Here is a 20,336-nt window from a genome sequence, read left to right as displayed (position 1 = left end):
GCAAGAAAAGGACATGTAAAAAGTAAAAGTAAGAATCAGCTCTCTTTCCCTTTAACACTAACGTTGTTATCCAAAAAGCACTGGAGTTATAAACCCATTTGCAGGCCCAAATCTAGATATTTGCAACCTAGGTCAAGCAGAATTTGATGAACAACAGTTCAGGAAAATGTGTGCAAAGAAACCATGGCATGGTTCTAAAGCAGCCTGGGCCAGAGCATCACTAATGGACATGGCTTTCTTTGACCCTCATCTTACACAAATGAGCTGTTCGGGTCCCTGCTTTATAGCTCAAGACACCAAGGCTCAGAGAAGGAAAGTAAACAAGGGAAGGGCACACAGCTAGTAAAAAGAAGAGGATCTTAGCCATGCGTGGCTGGCTCCGAAGCCTCTGAGTCTGTGACACCACACAGAGATGTGCATGCTTGATACAGCAGACATGTGAGAAATCAACAGGCCATTGCCCAGTAGACTCCTGTGTCATCTGGCCAAAGTCAGACACACTAAATGTTAATGTTAACATTTAGGCAGGACACACTGCTGTCTTCCTATTTTCTTGTGTGTGTGTGTGTGTGTGTATGTGTGTGTGTGTGTTTGTGTGTGTGTGTGTGTGTGTGTGTGTGTGTGTGTGTGTGTGAGAAAGAGAGAGAGAGAGAGAGAGAGAGAGAGAGAGAGAGCATGTGTGTGTGAGAGCATATGTGTGTATGTGAGCATGTGTGTGTATGTGAGCATGTGTGTGTGTGAGCATGTGTGCACACATGCATCAGAGACTGAGGTCAGGTGTCTTGCTCCATCTCACTCCACTTTGATTAATGAGGCAGGATCTGTCTCTGAACATGCCAAATGAGCTAGCCTAGATGGCCAGCTTGTCCTGAGGGTTTCCCCATCTCTGCCTCCTAAGTGTTAGAATTGCAGGTGGGCCACCACACCTGCTTGGCTTGTTATGTGGGACCTGGGGATCTGAACTCAGGATCCTCGTGTTTGCACAGCAAGCATTTCATCCACTGAGCCATCTCTCCAGCTTCCAGTCATCCTAGCTTAAACGACAGTGTGCAGTTGAAGCATTACCTCAGCCTATTGAGGGCAAGGGAAACTCAGGGATAAACTCAGGGCAACCCAGAGGAAAAAGACGCAAACAGTAAAACAGAAAATGTAACTCTTATTTATTTAATGGACATTCTTTTAGTTTAAAAAAGCAACAAAAAATACCCTTTTCTAGGATGTATTGCATTTTTAATTACATGTATGTGTTTCTGTATGGGAATCTACATGCAAATGCAGGTGCCCACAGAGGTCAGAGGTGGCAGGACTCTGTGGAGCTGGAGTTTCAGGCAGTTGTGAGCAGCCGGACATGGGTCCTGGGAACCGAACACAGGTCCTCTGCAGAGTGGGACTTTCTCTTAGCCATTGAGCCACCACTCCGGCCCAAACCTTACTCTTTAAAAGGGCCTCCAGGTGTGTTTAAACTGCCGCTTGTGTCTTGAGTGTTAGTGTTAGTGGCTCTGAAAGATGATTGTTTTTACCTTCTTTAAAAGCTGGTTGAACATATCCAAAACAAACTCCACCTCATGAAAGAAGCTCTCCAGCATCAGCGACGACCATGTTAGGATTGTGAGCCCTTGCCTCAGCACAGATTCCACCTAGGAAGAGCAAAAAGGTAACCACTGCCCATTGCTCACAGGAGTCTTTTCCAGAAAAGCCGCTTTTGTTACTTGAAAATACTGTGTGATCTAGTCCCTTAATTACATTCCCCCACCATCACGCCTAATAGAGATTCCTTTTGTCTTAAATCATCTTCGGATGTCCTAGAAGCAGCCATAAATTTTTACAGAGCACTCACAATTCACATTTACTTGTTCTCCAAAGGTAACAAAACTAAGCAAGAAATCATTCCGAGAGAAGAGAGACGGGGGGGGGGGGGCAGAGAGAGAGCTGCAAAGATGAAATGAGACAGACAGGTGGGTTAGGCAATAGATGTGTTCTGAGATCCATAATCTATAGAACAGAAATCTAATTTTAAATCAGAGAAATCAATATGAACCACCAGCATCACCAACCTTTTTCATTCTAGGGGTCATGAGATTGACAAACACAGAAGGCACTTCCTGGCATAAATCGTCGTAATATTGCAGAAGGCCCTGTACAAAGTCAAAACGGCAGAGCTTACTTTAATTCATATTGAAGCAATGACCACACTTTGGCTCATACCAGAAAGGCTTTACTGCACCTGATTTTTCCACACGGGGTCTGCCCGTATGTAAACTGCTCATTTTAATTTACACCGCTGACTATACTCTTTCATTAGCTGTCAATCACAAGCACTCTCCCTCTCCATTCAACCTATTCAACCTGTTCATGTCACTTCTTAGGTTCTTGATTTTTTCACATGTGCTACTTTCCTCTCTTCATTTTGTGAAATTGGATAATTATCGTCTTACCGCATCTGTGATTACACATTTTTATCTTTTTGTTCTTTCGTTTTTTTTTTTTTTTCATTCGTCTGTTTGCTTAAGACAGGGTCTCAAGTAGCCTAGTCTGGCCTTTAACTCCTGATCCTCCTGCCTCTACCTCCTATGTGCTGGACTGCAGGCATGCTCCCAGCCACGGCACCTAATATTTTGACCCATTAAAACGTACTCACCACTGGGGCTGGGGCGATGGCTTGTAGTTAAGAGTGCTTGTTATTCAAGCTAAGGACCAGAGTTCTCATTCCCGTGTCCAAGTTGGCTGCCTCATGAACACCTGTGACTCCGGGTCCAAGGGTTTCAATGTTCATGTTCACAAGTGGCACACACTACACACACACACACACACACACACACACACACACACACACACACACACACACACCTTTAAAAACACGTATCGTTAAAGTCATAATTGATTCTTATTTTCTTTTCTTTTTTAAAGATTTAATCTTTATTTTAATGCGGATAGGTGTTTTGCTTGCATTCCAACTATAAACCATCTGCATGCAGTGCCCAGAGAAGCCAGCAGAGGGTGCTGGGACCCAGGGACTGATACAGGAATTGCTGCTGCAAGAGCAGCAAGTGCTCTTAACTGCTGAGTCATCGCTCCAGCCCCTGCTGCTTAAATCTAAATAAATTCAACTGTTCCTCACAACCAGAACAGATGAGCTTTTGTTTTTCTTCTAGAGATGACCCATGACGACCAGTTTGGGCAGGTTTGCAACTTATTGCAGGGTGAGGTGGGAGATGGGGCATGAAGTTACAGAACTGGTCTTCAAGCAACTTCAGTTTTAATTGACAGTTTCAGAGTTCTTGATTTCCTGAACCCGGACACTCAGTAAGCAGCTTTGACCTTCATGTCACCCAAATGCTAATGAGATCCCATGAGGTAAGAATGGTGGCAGCCTCCTGTTGCCCTGAGCACTCGATGCCAAGTGCACAGTCACTGAGCACCTCTGGGATGGTGGGTTCTTCAACAATTATATCCGATTTTGCTAAGAGCAGTTTTGCTAAGAAACTCTTTGAAGAAGAAACATGAATCTCTGTGGCACTGGATTAGGCAAAGACTTCTCAAACAGGACAATGAAAACACAAGAAACAAAATTAAAAGCAGGTGTATTGGACTTCACCAAAATGTAAAATGCTTTTATTTCAAAGTGCATCACTGGTCAGACATAGTGACCCACACCTTTAATCCCAGCACCTGAATGGCAGAAGCAGGCAGAACTCTGTGAGTTCAAGGCCAGCCTGGTCTACATAGAGAGTTTCAGGTAAACCAGAGCTATTTAGTGAGACTGCATCAAAAAACAAAAAACAAAAATCATTAACAAAGGAAAACAACCCACAGAACAGGAGAAAAAAATCAAATCTAATATCTGATAACATAATAATGAAGAGACCAGCTCCCCATTTCAGCAGCCATGACAGTAACACGTTGCTTGTCACGACCTTGCCTTGGTCACTAGGAGGTTAGGTGCCTGTCTCGTGGCAAGGAACCAAGCAGAAGTTAGCTGGTGGCGCTATGCTTTACAGCTCTGGGTGTGCTTTAAGGACAAGTGCACAGAAATGATGCACAGAGCATAGCAACCACCCTGGGAGGGCCTATGGGCCATAACAACCAGTTGACCAATCAACACAGGGCAAACTCTCCAAGCCTGGAGGCACACCAATCCTGAGCCTGTGCGTACCCCTAGACACTGCCCTACAAGATCTCTATGCAGACACTTCGAGCTGTCTTTCCTACCCATCCGCCATGGTGGGTGGATGAAAGACCCGAGCTAACATGGGGTTAGCTTGTTAAACAACAATAAAGCCACGTGCAGTTTGCATCAAGCTTTCGACTCTGCCTGGTGATTGGGGTGACCGAGGTCCTGGGCTGAGATCCTGGAGGCCTGAGCTCCCGGGGGTCTTACAATAGGTCTACAAAGACCTATTATCATTCAAAAATTAAAAAGACAAAAAACCCAATTTTAAAATGAGCAGAGGGTCTGAACAGACAACAAAACTTTATGATAAAACTCTCCACCAACAAACAACCAATAAGCTCATGAAAAGATGCAGAGCATCACTAGCCACCAGGGAAATGTGAATCCAAACCACAAGAAAATAGTGAACCAGGATACCACAAATGCAAAGGGCAGGCACTGGCAAGGATGGAGCAAACCCAGACTCACCCTAGCTCCCAGGAAGGGAAATAAAGTGATGGTGTCACTTTGTCACTTCTGAAAACAGCCTGGTTCTTTAAAAGGTTTCAAGTGGGCTTACCAAGTTAATGACCCCTAGTGGCTTCACTCGTGTAGACAGAAGCCCAAGAGAATAAAGACATTCCTCCATCAAAAATTTGCATGCAAACATTCACAGCCACATTTATGGATAAAAGCCACAAAACAGAAACAGACCAGATGCTCATCTGTCAAGAAGCCATTTTCCCCAGGACTAAATCCTTTCATCTTGGAGGGAACCATGTTAAGTCCAGGTGATCTGAAAGGAGGTAAAACAACCCACCCTCCAGGGAAGCTTGTTCCACACAAGAAGTAAATGACTCAAAGGCTTCAGGAAGTCCCTGAAAATGGCCAGATTCACTAGGTCCCTCCCTCTCTGAGCATATATAAACTATAAGGACTGCTGAGAGGCACTCCCAGACAAGACGAGTCACCTGAAAGAGTCAGAGACAAACTGCCCAGAGGCCTCTCAAACTAGCCCAACCATCTGAAAGGACAAGAGAGTAGTTGAGCTGCCTGAAAAATACAGACCAGACAAGTTGCCTGGAAGAGACTAAAACCAACATAGCTGCTCAGAAAGACACTTTACAACCTGCCCAGCCTGCGGGGTGGACAGTCGCTCCAGATGCAACTTTTGTCATCTGTCACCCATGCATTGGTGATGCAGCTATAGTTGAGCCATTCTTTTTTACTCACCCCTTACCCATATTCTTGTAAGGATCCCCAGGAAAACTTGCTGGTTCACCAAGTTAGAGTTTGGTGATATCCCTATTTTAGTCTGTGGTTGGTTGGTGAGTAAGCATTTGTTCACATGCCCCCAGGAATAGTGTCACACAACACCAAGTGACAAGCAGATAACCCAAGTGTGGCAGAGTCCTACAAAGGAAAGAATGTGAAGTCTGTTTAATGAAGGAAGCTACACACACAAGGCCATGTGTTCTATGATTCCACTGACAGGAGACTAGGACAGGTCCATAGAGACAAAGGCAACGGTAGTTTCTAGCTGCAGGGGAGGAGGGAGACTGGAGGGAAATGTGGGGAATGAATGCTCTTGGGCATGGGGACTCTCTTTTGGGGAATGACAAAAATTTCCTAGAACTGACTATGATAATCGTTGTATAGCTCTATGGAGACACTGAAACCATTTGATTGTATATTTTAAATGAACTAGCTGAATGGTGTACGAATCACACTTCAATAATGCTGTTACTTGAAAACAAAACTGTTTGGCTAGGCAGGATAAGGCCCTAATTTCATCTCTTGAGAGACAGGAGCGGAGCGGTCAGGAATTCAAGGTTATTCTCAACTACATAGCAAGTCTAAGGTCAGCTGAGCTTTGAGACTCTGCCTCAAAACAAAACAGCAACAAAAAATAATGGTAACAACAACAACAAAGAACTGTAGGAAAACTTTTACTTTTGTTCCTCTATTTTTTTAAATAGTTATTATTTTATATATGCCTGTGTGTGCCTTCCTATCGTCACTGGTACCACAGGCATATAGGGAGTTCAGAGAAAGGTTTTGGATCTCCAAGAACTGAAGTTACAGGTGACAGGGAGCCACCATATGGGTGCTAGGAACTGAACCCAAGTCCTCTGCAAGAACAGCCAGTGCTCTTAGCCTCTGAGCCATCTCCCCAGCACTCTTTTAAAACACAGCATTTTTACCAATTCTTTGGGAATTCCATAGATGCACACAACGTATTTTGATCATATCCACTCCCCCAACACTTGCCCCTGTTTGCTATCCCTCTTTAAAGCTGCATATCATAACCAACTTTTAATTTGCTACAAGTCATAGCAGAATAAAACCTTGAAATATTCTCTGACATTCTTTTCATTTCCTTCAAAAAGAGCCAACCGACCAACTTGTCCTTATGCCCAAACATGGACTTTAATTAAACCAAGAGATTTGGATGTAATGACACATTGAAGAGAGCAAATTGGCTGTCATCTTCCCAGCGAGATCCAGGTAGAGTCCTATATTGACTTCTTATGCTACTGATGAAAGGGAGTTATAATCCTCTCTGTGCCCGAGCAAATAGAATCCTTTTCCTCATTGAATCATCAGCAGTTCCATTCATTTCTATGCATTCATCTTATAATCCATATTTAATCAGGTTCTTTATTCTTGGATTTGTATTCTGGTCTTTTGCTATGACTACTGCTGCTGGAAAGCATTATCTTTGCATTTATATATCTTCCTGCCTCCCCCAAAATGTATGCCCACAGACTTCCTAGCTTGCTACATTAATGGCTTTTTAAAGAAATCTGATGTTACCTACTCCATTTTTATTCACCCCTATTTATTTTTAGATAGGTGTATTTATTTTTAGACAGGGTTTGTCTGTGTATGTGTATGTACATGTGCACATAAGTGCAGGTGCCTGTGGACACCAGCAGAGGGCGTCAAATGACCTGGAGCTGACGATGCAGGCAGCTTTGAGCCACCCAATGTTGTCCTCTGCAAAAGCAGGAAGCACTCTTAACACCTGGGCAGCTTCCCCTTCCCAGTATCTCTCAACCTTCCTAATATTGCAACCCTTTAATACAGTTCCTCATGTTGTGGTGACCCCAACCACAAAATTATTTTTGTTGCTACTTCATAACTGTAACTTTGCTACTGTTACAAATTATAATGCAAACATCAGATATACATGATATCTGACATGCAACTCCCAAACAGGTCACAACCCATAGGTTGAGAACCACTGCCGGCTTCTTGGATATATTTAATTAACCCTCTTTCATGCTACTTTTGAATGTTACCTTGTTTTTGTTTTCTGTTTGTTTTTTGAGATAGTGTCTTACTATTAGCTCTTGCTGTCATGAACTTAATATGTACACCAGGCTGGCTTCAAACTCACAGAGAGTCTCCTGTCTCTGTCTCCCAAATGCTGGGATTAAAGGCGTGCACCAAGACACCTGGCTCATATTTTTAAATTTTACGTTACTCATAAGTGAACTTAAATTGGAATGCTTAATTTTATCCTAAAATGATGGAGGATCCTTTCCATTTGTGTTATTTTATAGCCACCCCTCTCCCATAATCCGTATTTTATTAGTATGCAGTATTAAATATATTAAATTTAATGTTCTTGCTCCATGAAATTATAATTAAAGCGTTGTTAAACCTGATACTTTATCACTTAGAAGTCCAAGTGAGCTCTGAACTTTTTCTTCTTTCCATCTCCCACGTTGTTTGTAAGTTGGCATTTTCATCCTACCAAGACGGGGCTGCAGAGATGGCTCAGTGGTACAGAGTATTCACTGCTCTTGCTTGTTTATTTGGTATTGGCTTTTTTGAGACAGGGTCTCATACTATGTAGCTCTGGCTTTTCTGGAACTCAATTTGTTCCAGACCAGACTGGCCCTGAATTCTACAGCGATCTGCCTGCCTCTGCCTCCTAAGTGCTGGGATTAAAGGCAGGCATGTGGCACTGCCACCTGGCTCAGTAAGTCTTTTTGAAGTGAAAATTAACAGCCTGATGGGACACATTTTTCTTGCACCAAAAACCTCCTTCAAAAGTAATCAGAAGAGGGCTGGACAGGAAATGTTTGTCACATAAGCATGTGGACCTGAGTTTTGATCCCCAGCATGAACATTAAAAAAAAAAAAAAAAAAAAAAAAAAAAAAGGCTGGCGTGGCCTTGTTCATCTGGGGGAGCAGAGACAGGTGAATCCCCAGAGCTCACTGGCCAACCAGTCTAGCCAGTCAGAGAATGCTAAGTTCAAAGGTAAGGCAGAAAGCAAAAGATAATGTCAATCTCTGGCCTCCACACCTGCACCCACATGCCCATGTACACACACACACACACAAAGGAAAAAGACAATCATTAGAAGCAGCTGTTTGTCTTACCTGCAGATACAGTTTGTCCGCCTTCAATTTGCTCTCCAGTTTCAGTAACCTCTTTGCTTGTTCCGGAACGTCCAGCTTCATCTTTATCATGCACTTAGTTTCCCGAACAACTTCCAAAATTTTAGGATCGAAATTAACCAGCAACTTCCCCGTTTCCGGATGTCGCACAAACAGCGTGGCTTGCAAAGCTGCAAAAGAACCAGTACTGGCGTCGTTTTCCTTCAGTCCCCTTCCACTCCCCCACTCAAAGGCATAGCAAAAGTCCTGGATCCCACAGCACTCTCACACACAGTCAGCCATCAAGGTTCAGAGAAATGAAGACACGGTATCTATAAAGCCATCAACACAGATCCAGAGAGAGAACGCTTGATGGATAAGTGACAGGTTTTATACCATGAACTTCCTCCGGTGGGTTACAGAGGTCTATCTGTGGCTTATTTTTATGGATTGTAACTTAACTCTTGTTCTAGTTCCCTTTCTTTCCCTGTGATAAAAATACACTGACCGAAAATAGCTTTGAGGAACAAAAGATTCATTTGCCTTTCAACTCCAGGTCCCAGTCCACCATTGAGGTAACTCAAAGACCTGAAGGCAGGCCTACTTTCTGTTCCACACAGCTTTAGCTCCCGCCCAGGAACTCCCTTCATACCCAAAAATGTACAGAACGAACAAGGGAGGATGCTGCTTGTTAGCTGACACTCAGGCCTGCTCAGACTTCAGCTCGGTTTGTTACACAGTTCAAGAGCACCTGCCTAGGAAGGATACTGCCCACAGTGGGCTAAGCCCTCTTTAATCAATTAGCAATGAAGGCCACTCTCCACAGACCTGTGACCAATCTGATTTAGTCAATCCCTCTGAGACTGTCCACTTAGATACCTTTAGGCTGTGCCAGGTTGACAGTTGGAGCTAACCAGATGGCCCTTGGGAAAGGATCAGAATGACAAAGATGACACACTGCCTAGATTTCAAACTCTTTTCCTCCTGGCCCCAGTCTGATTTCTTTGGGGGAAGGTTTGCCTGAATTAAAACTTCATCCAGACATTTGGATCACTTAGCTGAATATCACCATGAATTTCTTTTTTGATACATAATTTCATGTAGCCCAAACGGGCCTTGAATTCATTCCATAGCACAGGATGACTCCAAACGTCTGACCTCCTGCCTCAACCTCCCTAACACTGAGATCATGGGTGTGAGCCACCTCCTCCAGCTAGAAACACTTAGTAAATAACACTGAGTCCTGACCTCTTAGAATACAGAATGTGTTTGGGTTTTTTTTTCCCCATACTACATATCTCACAAATCTCATTCATACAAATACGCATTTTAAGATAGCATTTTTGGACCTAAGCAAGCCTCCATGCCTGATTTTGATTCCTGAGCCCCACAAGGTAGAAGTAAAGTAATGCAAAGGTTATCCCCACTTTCATAGGCATGCTATGTCTGAGCACAGAAACACACACACACAAATGGATAATAAAGGTTTTAAGATATAAAAAAACTGTAAATAGACGCTTTTATTATGAATTGAAATGCACAACCTCAAATGATTCCTGTTGGAGCCTGGGATTATTTCTTTTTATTTTATGTGTGTGGGTATGTTCGTCTGTGTAACACATGTATGCAGTGCTCATGAATACCAGAAGAGGGCGCTGGATGTTGGAACTGGAATTACAGATGTTTGTGAGCTGTGGGTGCTGGGACCTAAACCAGGGTCCTCTGTAAGAGCAACCAGATCTCTTAACCATTGTGCCATTTCTCCAGCCCCTGAGGTTATTCGTCAATGTAAGATGAATTACTTCTGGAGGCATAATAATAAAAAAAACAATCACTTCTACGGGCATATATGCATTCACTCAAATTACATCTTATTTCAACAAACTTTATTAACACAAGAATTTCATTATAATTACAGACTCTGCCGAGTCCCATGTGACCCAAGAGGATGTCACACCAGCAAATTTGTAAGAAAATAAAGCAGTCCCTAAATCCTTCTGAAGCTAGCTGCCTTTGACTCACTAGATAAAATTCATCTTCGAGAAGTTCCCTTTAAAAGACGATTTTAATTTATTTATCCTTAAATCTATTACTGGAAGGATATGCCACCACACACTCAAAGGATAATCTGTGGAGTCAGTTTCCTCCTTCTCTGTTTAAGTGAGTGCCAGGGATTGAACTAAGGTCTCCAGGCTTGTACGGCAAGCTCCTTTACATTAACTGAGCCAGCTTGCCAGCCCTTAGCAAGGTTCTCAATGGGGTCAGTTTTCCTGAGGCTCTTAGGTAAGAATTTTATCCAACATATTTGGAATCCTCTCAGAATTGAGTTAGAAATCACATGTCCATTCAGGCAATTCCCACAGTAATTCTAAATACCCATTTAATAAGACCTGTCTACCTTAAGACTACTGAATTTGCATGACAGAACAAAAGGATCAATAGCATAAGAAAGACAGATCTAGGACAGTCAGGAGGGGCTGCTCCAGGCCATGGCGACCATCTGAGATGCTCTGTGCAGCATCCATCAAAAGGAGGCCCAGTCTTCACCCCAAGCACAGGCCAGTACAGCCAGTCCATTCAACAGAAAACCACCCAGAGCCATCCCATAGCCTGGGCTAGCATGGAAAACCCCCACTTTAAACTGTTGGCTTGGTTGGGAGCACTTCTCATGGGCATTGGCCCATTGCAATGAGTCTATGGTAGCTTCGAGTGTCAAATGAGAACAAAGAACATTCCAGAAAACTGGATATAAACTTCGTCTATCAAGACTGCCTGGTCTCTACCTATTGAGTCAGAGTCATTCACTGCTATGGAACACCACTTAGACTATACTCCCTATAAGGAGTCCCAGGGGTCTACCTGATCTCACCTCCCCAGGGCTGGGATTACAAGTGTATGACACCACCCCTGCCTGGCTTCTTCACATGAGTTCTTAAGACTAAACTCTTACCATCTGAGCCCTGTTCCTAGCTCTAAATCTAAACATTAATGAGACTAACTGCAAAGGGAATGCCAAACGCCAACAGAGCCATGAATTCGTCTGAAATCTAGCCCACTTATCTTATACGCACCATACTGCAGCTGTGAGATCTCTTTGACCCAGGCCATGTGGTAAACCACCTCAAATTCCACCAGCACATACGAGATCTTGTTATACTGACGGATGACAGCTTTTCCTTCTGCGCTTGACAAAATTTCTGAGTTTTTCTGGGGTTGGGTGGGGAAGAGAAAGTTATATTTTAAAAAATCACAGACTTTGTTAAGAGCACTGGCTGCTCTTCCAGAGGATCCTGGTTTGATTCACAGCATCCACATGGCAGTTAACAACTGTCTGTAACTCCAGTTCCAGGGGATCTGACACCCTCACACAGACACACAGGCAGGCAAAACATCAATGTACATAAAATACAAATAAAAATTTTAAAAAAGAAAAATTGCAGACTTTGTTCCACAAACTACTACACTAATATCAAATAGTCATAGAAGCCTTTTGGATTCTGCCGTAGAGTGAGACAGTAATAGGAAGGCCTCGGAAGCCGGGGCCGGAAGCAGAGGGAAATCACATTGGAAAGGGGAGAGAGGATTTGAAAAGAATCCTGTTAGCCCACAACCAGTCACAGGCAGCAGAGCTCTCCATCTCGAGTGTCTCCTCCCTCCCCGTTTCCCTGGTCAAGGTACAACTGTTATTAGGGCAAAGTCCTTAATTATACATGAGGGAATGGGGTAGTGGAGGAAGGGGGCTAGCTCAAAAAGTGTTCCCTCTTGTTAACATTCAAAGACTTCACAAATGTCATACTGCATCCTGCTACTACAGCAATTTAGCATCTTGCCTAAAGTTAAGGTTTAAATGTCTTTTTTGTTGTGTTTCATTTTGTTTTTTCAAGACAGGGTTTCTCTATGTAGCTTTGGAGCTTGTCCTGGAACTAGGTCTTGTAGACCAGGCTGGCCTCAAACTCACAGAGATCCACCTGCCTCTGCCTCCCCAGTGCTGGGACTAAAGGCATGTGCCCCACCACCCAGCTTTAAATGTCTGTTAAGGTTGTTTTTGTTTGTTTTGTTTTTTACTATTTATTATGTGTATGCATGGGGGCGTGTGCACATGAGTGCCGGTGCACACAGAGACTAGAAGAGGGTGATAGATTCCTTGGAGCTGGCATTATAGGCGATTATGAGCCACCCAGCATGGGTGCTTGGAACTGAACCTTAATCTTTTGCAAAAGCAGTATGCACTCTTGGTTGCTGAGCCATCCCTCCACCACCCCACCCTGCCCCCAGTTTAAATATTTGCAAGTATGCAGAATAACGAAGCAGGCAACTTCAGAAACTTCACACTTAGTGCTGCCCTGGTAACAAAACTACTTGAAGGCTGTGGTCCTGTGGTTATTTTATTCTCTGTTCAGACGTGAAATACGATATCAAACAAACCAGACTCTATTCTGGCACTCTGCCTCTTAAACCAATAAAAACAAAACAAAAACAAAGAAAAGACCAAATGACATTTCCAGGATGCTGGCAGGATCTACAAGGACCCTGCTCTTCAGAAATCAAATCATCTCATTCTGCAAATACTGCTATGCCCTGCCTGGGGCTCAGTTCTTCGAAAAGGAATGCACTCGGCATCCCATCTTGGCTTTCATTAAATATACATCAGCACCTATCCATCCACACATGCAAATAAGAGTCAGGACACAGCTTACACTCTGCATTTTTAAAAACAATTATTTTTAAGAGCCTTTATAAGTGTCTTCTGTTATTAAAAGACATAAGATTTGCTAGCTATAATTGAACTGGTTGGTCCACTGAACATGAAAAGATTGACTTCGTCCCTCTCTGGCATGTTTATAAGCTAATTTTTTCTCTCCGTATAAGCACTGGTGCTGACTACTTCGTGGGCATCAATATTTTAGGACAGGATGCATTTGTAATGCAATTTCATTTGTACACCACCATGATTCACATACAAACTGTATGATTGGCTTACAAAGAAATAGTTGATGGGCTCATGTATCCGGCGGTAGAGCTGCCTCACCCAGAGAATTTTTCCCGCTATGGGGGGCATGTTGCGAGCGAGAGGGGGGTCATCTTTCTGAGAATGATAGAGCTGTAATTAAAAAATATGACATTAATGTTTGAATTCAACTCGGTGGAGAATGCAAAGAAATTTACAGCTACATTTGAATATTGTGGTTTCACCACGATTAGAGGGTTGAGTGCACAAGAGTTAGTCGATAAATATGTAAAGAAGCTTCAGAGCCAATAATCTGAGGCCCAGAAACAATCATGTCTCACTGACTGGCCTAGGCTGGCTGCCAGCAAGCCCCAGGAGCCGCCTGCCCCACCAAGGCAGCATGGGGGTGACAGGCACATGCCGCTGCAACTGACTTTTTATTTGAGAGCTGAGGATCTGAACTCAGGTCCTTAATGCTGGCACAGCAAGCTCTTGACTCATAGGGCCATCACCACAGCTCCTAGTCTCTTGTTTTGAATGTCTGCACATCCCAAGACTGCTGGGCTGTTTGGGAAAGCTGTGGAATCTTTAGGAGGTGGAAACAAATTGAAAGGGGGTGGAAGTCGGGGAGTTATACCCACTGATCCGGTCTGGCTGGCCCCATGTGAATAGCCTCAGGTTTACACCCCTGTAGCCACAGCTGAGCCACTCCGCTATGACAGGCTGAAACACAACCCCACATAAATCTTCCCGGCCCTGGTAAATTCTTTCCACAGAATTTCCGGGGCAGGGGTGCAGATGTAACTAACAAGCATGTATTCTTTTCTATCCTTGTTGATATATCAAGGAGATATTCCAAAGAGGATACAGGTAGCTACATTGTATCTGGTACACTCAGGCACCTGCATTTCTATGTGCAAAAATACTAACTGGGCTAGGCTTATAAACACAGAAGACTGCCAAAAAAGCCCAGTTCTTAACAGCAAACAGGAGTGGGTCTGGCAGTCTGGGTGGGCCACGACTTACAATGGGGACCTTCCCACTCAGCGGGGAGTCCTAAGAGCCTTCACTGCTGGAGGAATGCTCTGAAGACGCTGGCACTGGACAGCCATGAAGAAGGCTTTCAGATCTTCCCTCTTCATACTCATATATTCTTGTGTGCATATGCAGGGTACTCACCTTCTTGGTAGCTTCAAGTTCAGCCACATAACACTGAAGAATCCGCTCAATTGTGTGAGTGATTTCCAGCTGAAGGCAGGGAATGTTCAGCTTCTGAAACCTAAAAGTAATTGAAACTGGGTAATTAAAAGGGAAATGAGGAACATATTGCAGAATGGCGGGGGTGCTAAATATCCACTTATGCCTTTGATAAATGTCTATCCCAGGCCTCATGCATTATCCTAGGTATGTAACAACCAACAAAGCAGGCACACACTTAGCTTGCCGGGACCCTGCAGTTACCACATTGAAAGGCAAGATACTGTAACACTGGCCTGCCTGCCAATATCACATCTACTCAAGAGACTAAATGATGCCTAGGAGTTCCAGAGCCACGCTGCTCTGTTAACAGAATGAATTGACCAATAGCATATTGTAGGCAGAGAGGGCAATGGGAGACAGGCAGGGCAGGGTGGCCACAATTAAAATGCTGCCTGTGCTGTCGCTTGTCAAAACAATTCCATGTCTGCTTTGAATCTCACGGCCATCTCTTAAGAGATGATCACTATCACAGAGATGTGGGGCTATGGCAAAGCCACCAGAAAGCCAGATGTTCTGATTCACAGGGAAGAATTCCTAAAGGGGCGTGTGTGTGTGTGTGTGTGTGTGTGTGTGTGTGTGTGTGTGTGGTCTCGCTGTCTCTATGTGTATGTATGTCTCTGTCTCTGTTTCTGTCTCTCTCATACACACACACACACACACACACACACACACACACACACACACACACACAGCCTCTAGTCCACCTTCTCTCTCTAGTCTAGACTTTCACCCTTTGTGGGAAGTACTGCTAGAGGAAATAGCGGAGAATACTGGAGACTGAAGGAGGGCGTATTTTAAGTGCTCTTGCCATAAACGGCTTGGAGACAGCTATCTGAGATGAAGGACATTGCTTTCCTGAGTGTGTTGACCATTTTTTCTGTGTATACCAATAAATCAAACATATCTGTTTAGTTTGCTTCTCTTGCTGTGGGAAACACCCAAAGAAACTTGGGGAGGAAAGGACTTATTTCTGCTTACATCTCCCAGGTCACAGTGCATCATGGAGGGGAGTAAGGGTAGGAACTCAAGGAAGGAACTCAAGTGGAAACCATACGGGAATGCTGCTCACTGGCTTGCTTCCGGGCTCACTGTCAACTGCCTTCCTGGCACAGCCCAGACCCATCTGCCTAGGAATGGAGCCACACACAGTGAGCTAAGCCTGCCCACATCAATTAGGAACTAAGAAAAAAGCCCACACACATGGCCACAGGTCAATCTGACAGAGGCACTTCCTCGGTGGAGGCTCCCTCCTCCCCGGTGACTTCAGGTTTGTTTCAAGTTGACGTCTAAAGTTAACTATGACAATATGCAATCATGTTCTTTGGAAAGTCTTTCGCCAAGAAAAATTAAACATTCGTTATTCCCTCTCCAATAATAACCATGAAATTAAAATAAAGTATATTGCATGGCTGCGGGTAGAAAGCCATGTGAGACTTTCTTATGAAAGACTTCGTTATTATTTTCTAATTCCGTGGAGCATCTAGTACACACCTGTCATCCCAGCATCTGGGAGATGGAGGCAGGAGGAGCAGGAAATTAAAGGTCTTCCTTGGCCACAGAGCAAATTTGAGGTTAATGTGGGCTATAGTTGAGCCTGTCTCAAAAAAAAAATCTAAAATGCTATTAAAAATAATGTTCTATATTACTTAGTGGTAAATGAGAAGTTAATGTTTATAACTTTCAAGGTTTATAAAGGAGAGGTTTCTAGAACATCCTATCTGAAATTGTGGGCATGGATTTTGTGTGTGTATGTGTGCAGGTGTGTGTGTGCAGGCACATGTATGTACAGGTGCATGTGGGGGGAGGTGGGTGCTTGTGTACAGATGTGTATGTGCAGGGACATATGTACAGGTGTGTATGTGTGTGCAGGTGCTTGTGTACAGATGTGTATGTGCAGGTGCGTGTGTAAGATGTGTGTGTGCAGGTGCATGTGTAAGATGTGTGTGTACAGGTGCATGTGTAAGATGTATGTGTACAGGTGCATGTGTAAGATGTGTGTACAGGTGCGTATGTAAGATGTGTATGTACAGGTGCGTATGTAAGATGTGTATGTACAGGTGCGTGTGTACAGATGTGTGTGTACAGGTGCGTGTGTAAGATGTGTGTGTACAGGTGCATTGTAAGATGTGTGTGTACAGGTGCATGTGTAAGATGTGTGTGTACAGATGCGTGTGTACAGTACAGGTGCGTGTGTAAGATGTGTGTGTACAGGTGCATTGTAAGATGTGTATGTACAGGTGCATTGTAAGATGTGTGTGTACAGGTGCATGTATAAGATGTGTGTGTACAGGTGCATGTGTAAGATGTGTGTGTACAGGTGCATGTGTAAGATGTGTGTGTGTACAGGTGCATGTGTAAGATGTGTGTGTACAGGTGCATGTGTAAGATGTGTGTGTACAGGTGCATGTGTAAGATGTGTGTGTGTACAGGTGGGTGTGTAAGATGTGTGTGTACAGGTGCATGTGTAAGATGTGTGTGTGTACAGGTGCGTGTGTAAGATGTGTGTGTACAGGTGCATGTGTAAGATGTGTGTGTGTACAGGTGCATGTGTAAGATGTGTGTGTACAGGTGCATGTGTAAGATGTGTGTGTACAGGTGCATGTGTAAGATGTGTGTGTGTACAGGTGCGTGTGTAAGATGTGTGTGTACAGGTGCGTGTGTAAGATGTGTGTGTGCAGGTGCATGTGTACAGATGTGTGTGTACAGGTGCATGTGTAAGATGTATGTGTACAGGTGCATGTGTAAGATGTGTGTGTGCAGGTGTGTGTGTAAGATGTGTGTGTAAAGTTGCGTGTGTACAGATGTGTGTGTACAGGTGTGTGTGTACAGACGTTTATGAGTGCAGATACATGTGTGCAGATGTTTATGAGTGCAGGTACATGTGTGCAGATGTGTGTGTGTATACAGGTGCATGTGTAAGGTGTGTGTGTGTGTACATGTGTTTGCATACATGGAGTCCAGATAACCCCAGGTGTCTTACTGGCCTTGAACTTACCGATTCAGCTAAACTGCAAGGCCACCGAGCCCCATGGATCCTCCTGCATTAACCTCCCCAGGAATGGTGGGCAACAAACACGCCCTCCACACCTGGCTTTCTTCTTCTTTCCCTTTCTCATCCTCTTTTTATGTGGGTTCTGGGAATTGAACTCAGGTCCTCCCATTGCAAAGCAAGCACTTCACCACCCCAGCTATCTGAAACTGTGCCTTCAGAGAAGCCCCCTCGGGCCTCGATGATAAATACCTCTGAAGCAGCTGCAGAGCCTGCTGGGAAGACAAGATCTTTCCAAAGGTGCTGTTCATGAATCCCTGTATTTGTATCTAAAATGAAATGTTGACATTCAAGTTAGGTTTACACGAAGGAGGTTAGTTTTGCTTGATTATTAATGACATTCCTAAAGACTCAAACACGACTAGCACCTAAGTTCCTAGTGATGCACGAGTCCACTGTGGTGGCCACATGGCTACTGCATGTCACCCCTTAGAAGTGAGACATAGGTAAATATAAAATATACACTGCATCTTTTTTGTTTGTTTGTTTGTTTGTTTGTTTTTTGTTTTTTGTTTTTCGAGGCAGGGTTTTTCTGTGGCTTTGGAGGAGGCTGTCCTGGAACTAGCTCTTGTAGGCCAGGCTGGTCTTGAACTCACAGAGATCTGCCTGCCTCTGCCTCCGGAGTGCTGGGATTAAAGGTATGCACCACCAACACCCAGTTACACACTGCATCTTACAAACTTAGTACACATTTTCTCTCTCTCTCTCTCTCTCTCAAAGATTATGTAAAATACTTCCTTTATTAATTAGAAATTAATGGCATGTAAAAGTTATAATATTCTGAAATAGACTTGACTAAATACAGTATATTATTAAAGTTAAAATCACCTTCTTTTTAGTCTATTCATCATGTGGCTGCTAGAACAATGAAAGTCACTTGTGTGGTTTGCATTTGCAGATCCTGGTTGGATATTTTGATTGAGGCAATGTATACAGGTGTGAGTGCTCCTTGCTAAATGCTTTTCTTTGAACAGTTTGTGATTTCTAAGCCTGGATCAGAAGATGTAGCTGCCACACTCCTGTCCTGGTAAACCTTGTTGCTGTGACTCAGTAGTAACAGGAGGCAGAAAGTGCTCCTCCAAGGTGTCCACCATCCTTAGCAAAGAACATCAAGCTCTTGGCCCTAGAGAGCCTCCTTGCAGATTCCCTTACCTTGTGCAATGTATTGGTGTCGGTAGTCAAATGGATCGATCGCACCCACAAGTCACACACGGGCAAAGGAAAGTTAAAATACTAACAGTACAATCAAATCATCTATTAGTAACTACCAAAGGGCTTATTATGAGCTGGGTTTGACGGCACACAGCTGTAATCCTAGGACTCAGGAGAGAGAAGCAGGAAGAATGTAAAATCTGAGGCCAGTCTGTGCTATTTACAGAGACCCTGTCTCAGAAAGAGCTGAAGGGCTGGATGTAGCTGAGTGGTACAGTGCCTACCTAGCTGGAACCAATCACCAGTTCTTAAAAAAAAAAAAAAAAAAAAGCATATGGATACTAACTTTATTGAAAGCTAAAATTTACATCTTTCATAATATATAATCTTCATTAATAAATCATAAAATTCCCAGAGAACAAAATTTTTAATTCCTGTTGCCATGAATATTTAACTCCCAATGTATTTTGGAAGTAAATTCCATCCAACTCAACTGGCCAAAATGAAAAGTAATAATGAGAATATATCTTGATATCAGAATCTAATTTTCAAAAATGGAAGGGAAATGAAAAGTAAGTTAACTTTTCAGGCCTGATGATGTTGGGCCTATAATCTTGGCTACTCTGTAGGCTAATGGAGAAAGATCACAAGTTTCAAGGCCTATCTTGACTATCACGGAGTTCAAGACCAGCCTAGGCAACCTAATGAAGACCCTATGTCAAAATGAAAAGTATAAAGAGCATGGGGATAGGGTATATCGGTAAAAGTACTTGCCTAGCACACACGGGTCCTAAGGTTCATCCCTAGTAACATACACACACACACACACACACACACACACACACACACACCACTACCACCACCAATAATAATGACATTGGAAAAAGGAGGCCAATGAGAAAGCTCACCAGGTAAAGACATTTACACCAATAATATAAAATACCCTTTGGATGTTTGCTTATTCATGTATGTCTTTCACTGGATATACTCATTTTCATAAAGAAAAAAAGCTGAACAACGGCTGGGAATCTAATGAACAGTAAAGCATGGGTTGAAAGCATGAAGACATAGTTCAGACTCTGTGGTGGTTTGCATGAAAATGCCCCCTGTAGACTCACAGGGAGTGGCATTACTGGAGGTGTGGTCTTGTTGGAGTAGACAGGGCCTTGTGGGAGGAAGTGTGTCACCTGGGATGGGCACTGAGGTTTTAGAAGCTCAAGCCAGACCCAGTGTCACACACTCTTCCAGCTGCCGGCTGCCTGTGAATCGAGATGTAGAGCTCTAGGCTTCTTCCCCAGTGTTATGTCTGCCTGTGCACCACACTTCCTGCCATGATGATAATGAACTAAACCTTTAAAGCTGTCAGCCAGCCCTGGTTAAATGTT

General features: G+C 43.6%; 1 protein-coding gene across 1 annotated transcript in view; it reads right to left on the bottom strand.

The window, feature by feature from the left end:
• The window catches only part of Dnah8 (dynein axonemal heavy chain 8), a 225,306-nt gene that overhangs the window by 180,588 nt on the left and 24,382 nt on the right, over positions 1–20,336 (bottom strand). Inside the window, exons 13-19 of the mRNA XM_035452046.1 lie at positions 17,992–18,068; positions 14,670–14,769; positions 13,524–13,643; positions 11,614–11,749; positions 8,546–8,733; positions 2,055–2,135; positions 1,521–1,637 (exon numbers count right to left, since the gene is read on the bottom strand). Of these exons, the coding sequence (XP_035307937.1) occupies positions 1,521–1,637; positions 2,055–2,135; positions 8,546–8,733; positions 11,614–11,749; positions 13,524–13,643; positions 14,670–14,769; positions 17,992–18,068 (819 nt within the window). The remainder of the gene's footprint in view (positions 1–1,520; positions 1,638–2,054; positions 2,136–8,545; positions 8,734–11,613; positions 11,750–13,523; positions 13,644–14,669; positions 14,770–17,991; positions 18,069–20,336) is intronic.

This window comes from Cricetulus griseus (assembly GCF_003668045.3).
Source record: "Cricetulus griseus strain 17A/GY chromosome 1 unlocalized genomic scaffold, alternate assembly CriGri-PICRH-1.0 chr1_0, whole genome shotgun sequence".
Lineage (NCBI taxonomy): Eukaryota > Metazoa > Chordata > Mammalia > Rodentia > Cricetidae > Cricetulus > Cricetulus griseus.
The sequence above is the reverse complement of the archived record's forward strand: the minus strand, read 5'-3'. Positions and strand labels throughout refer to the sequence as shown.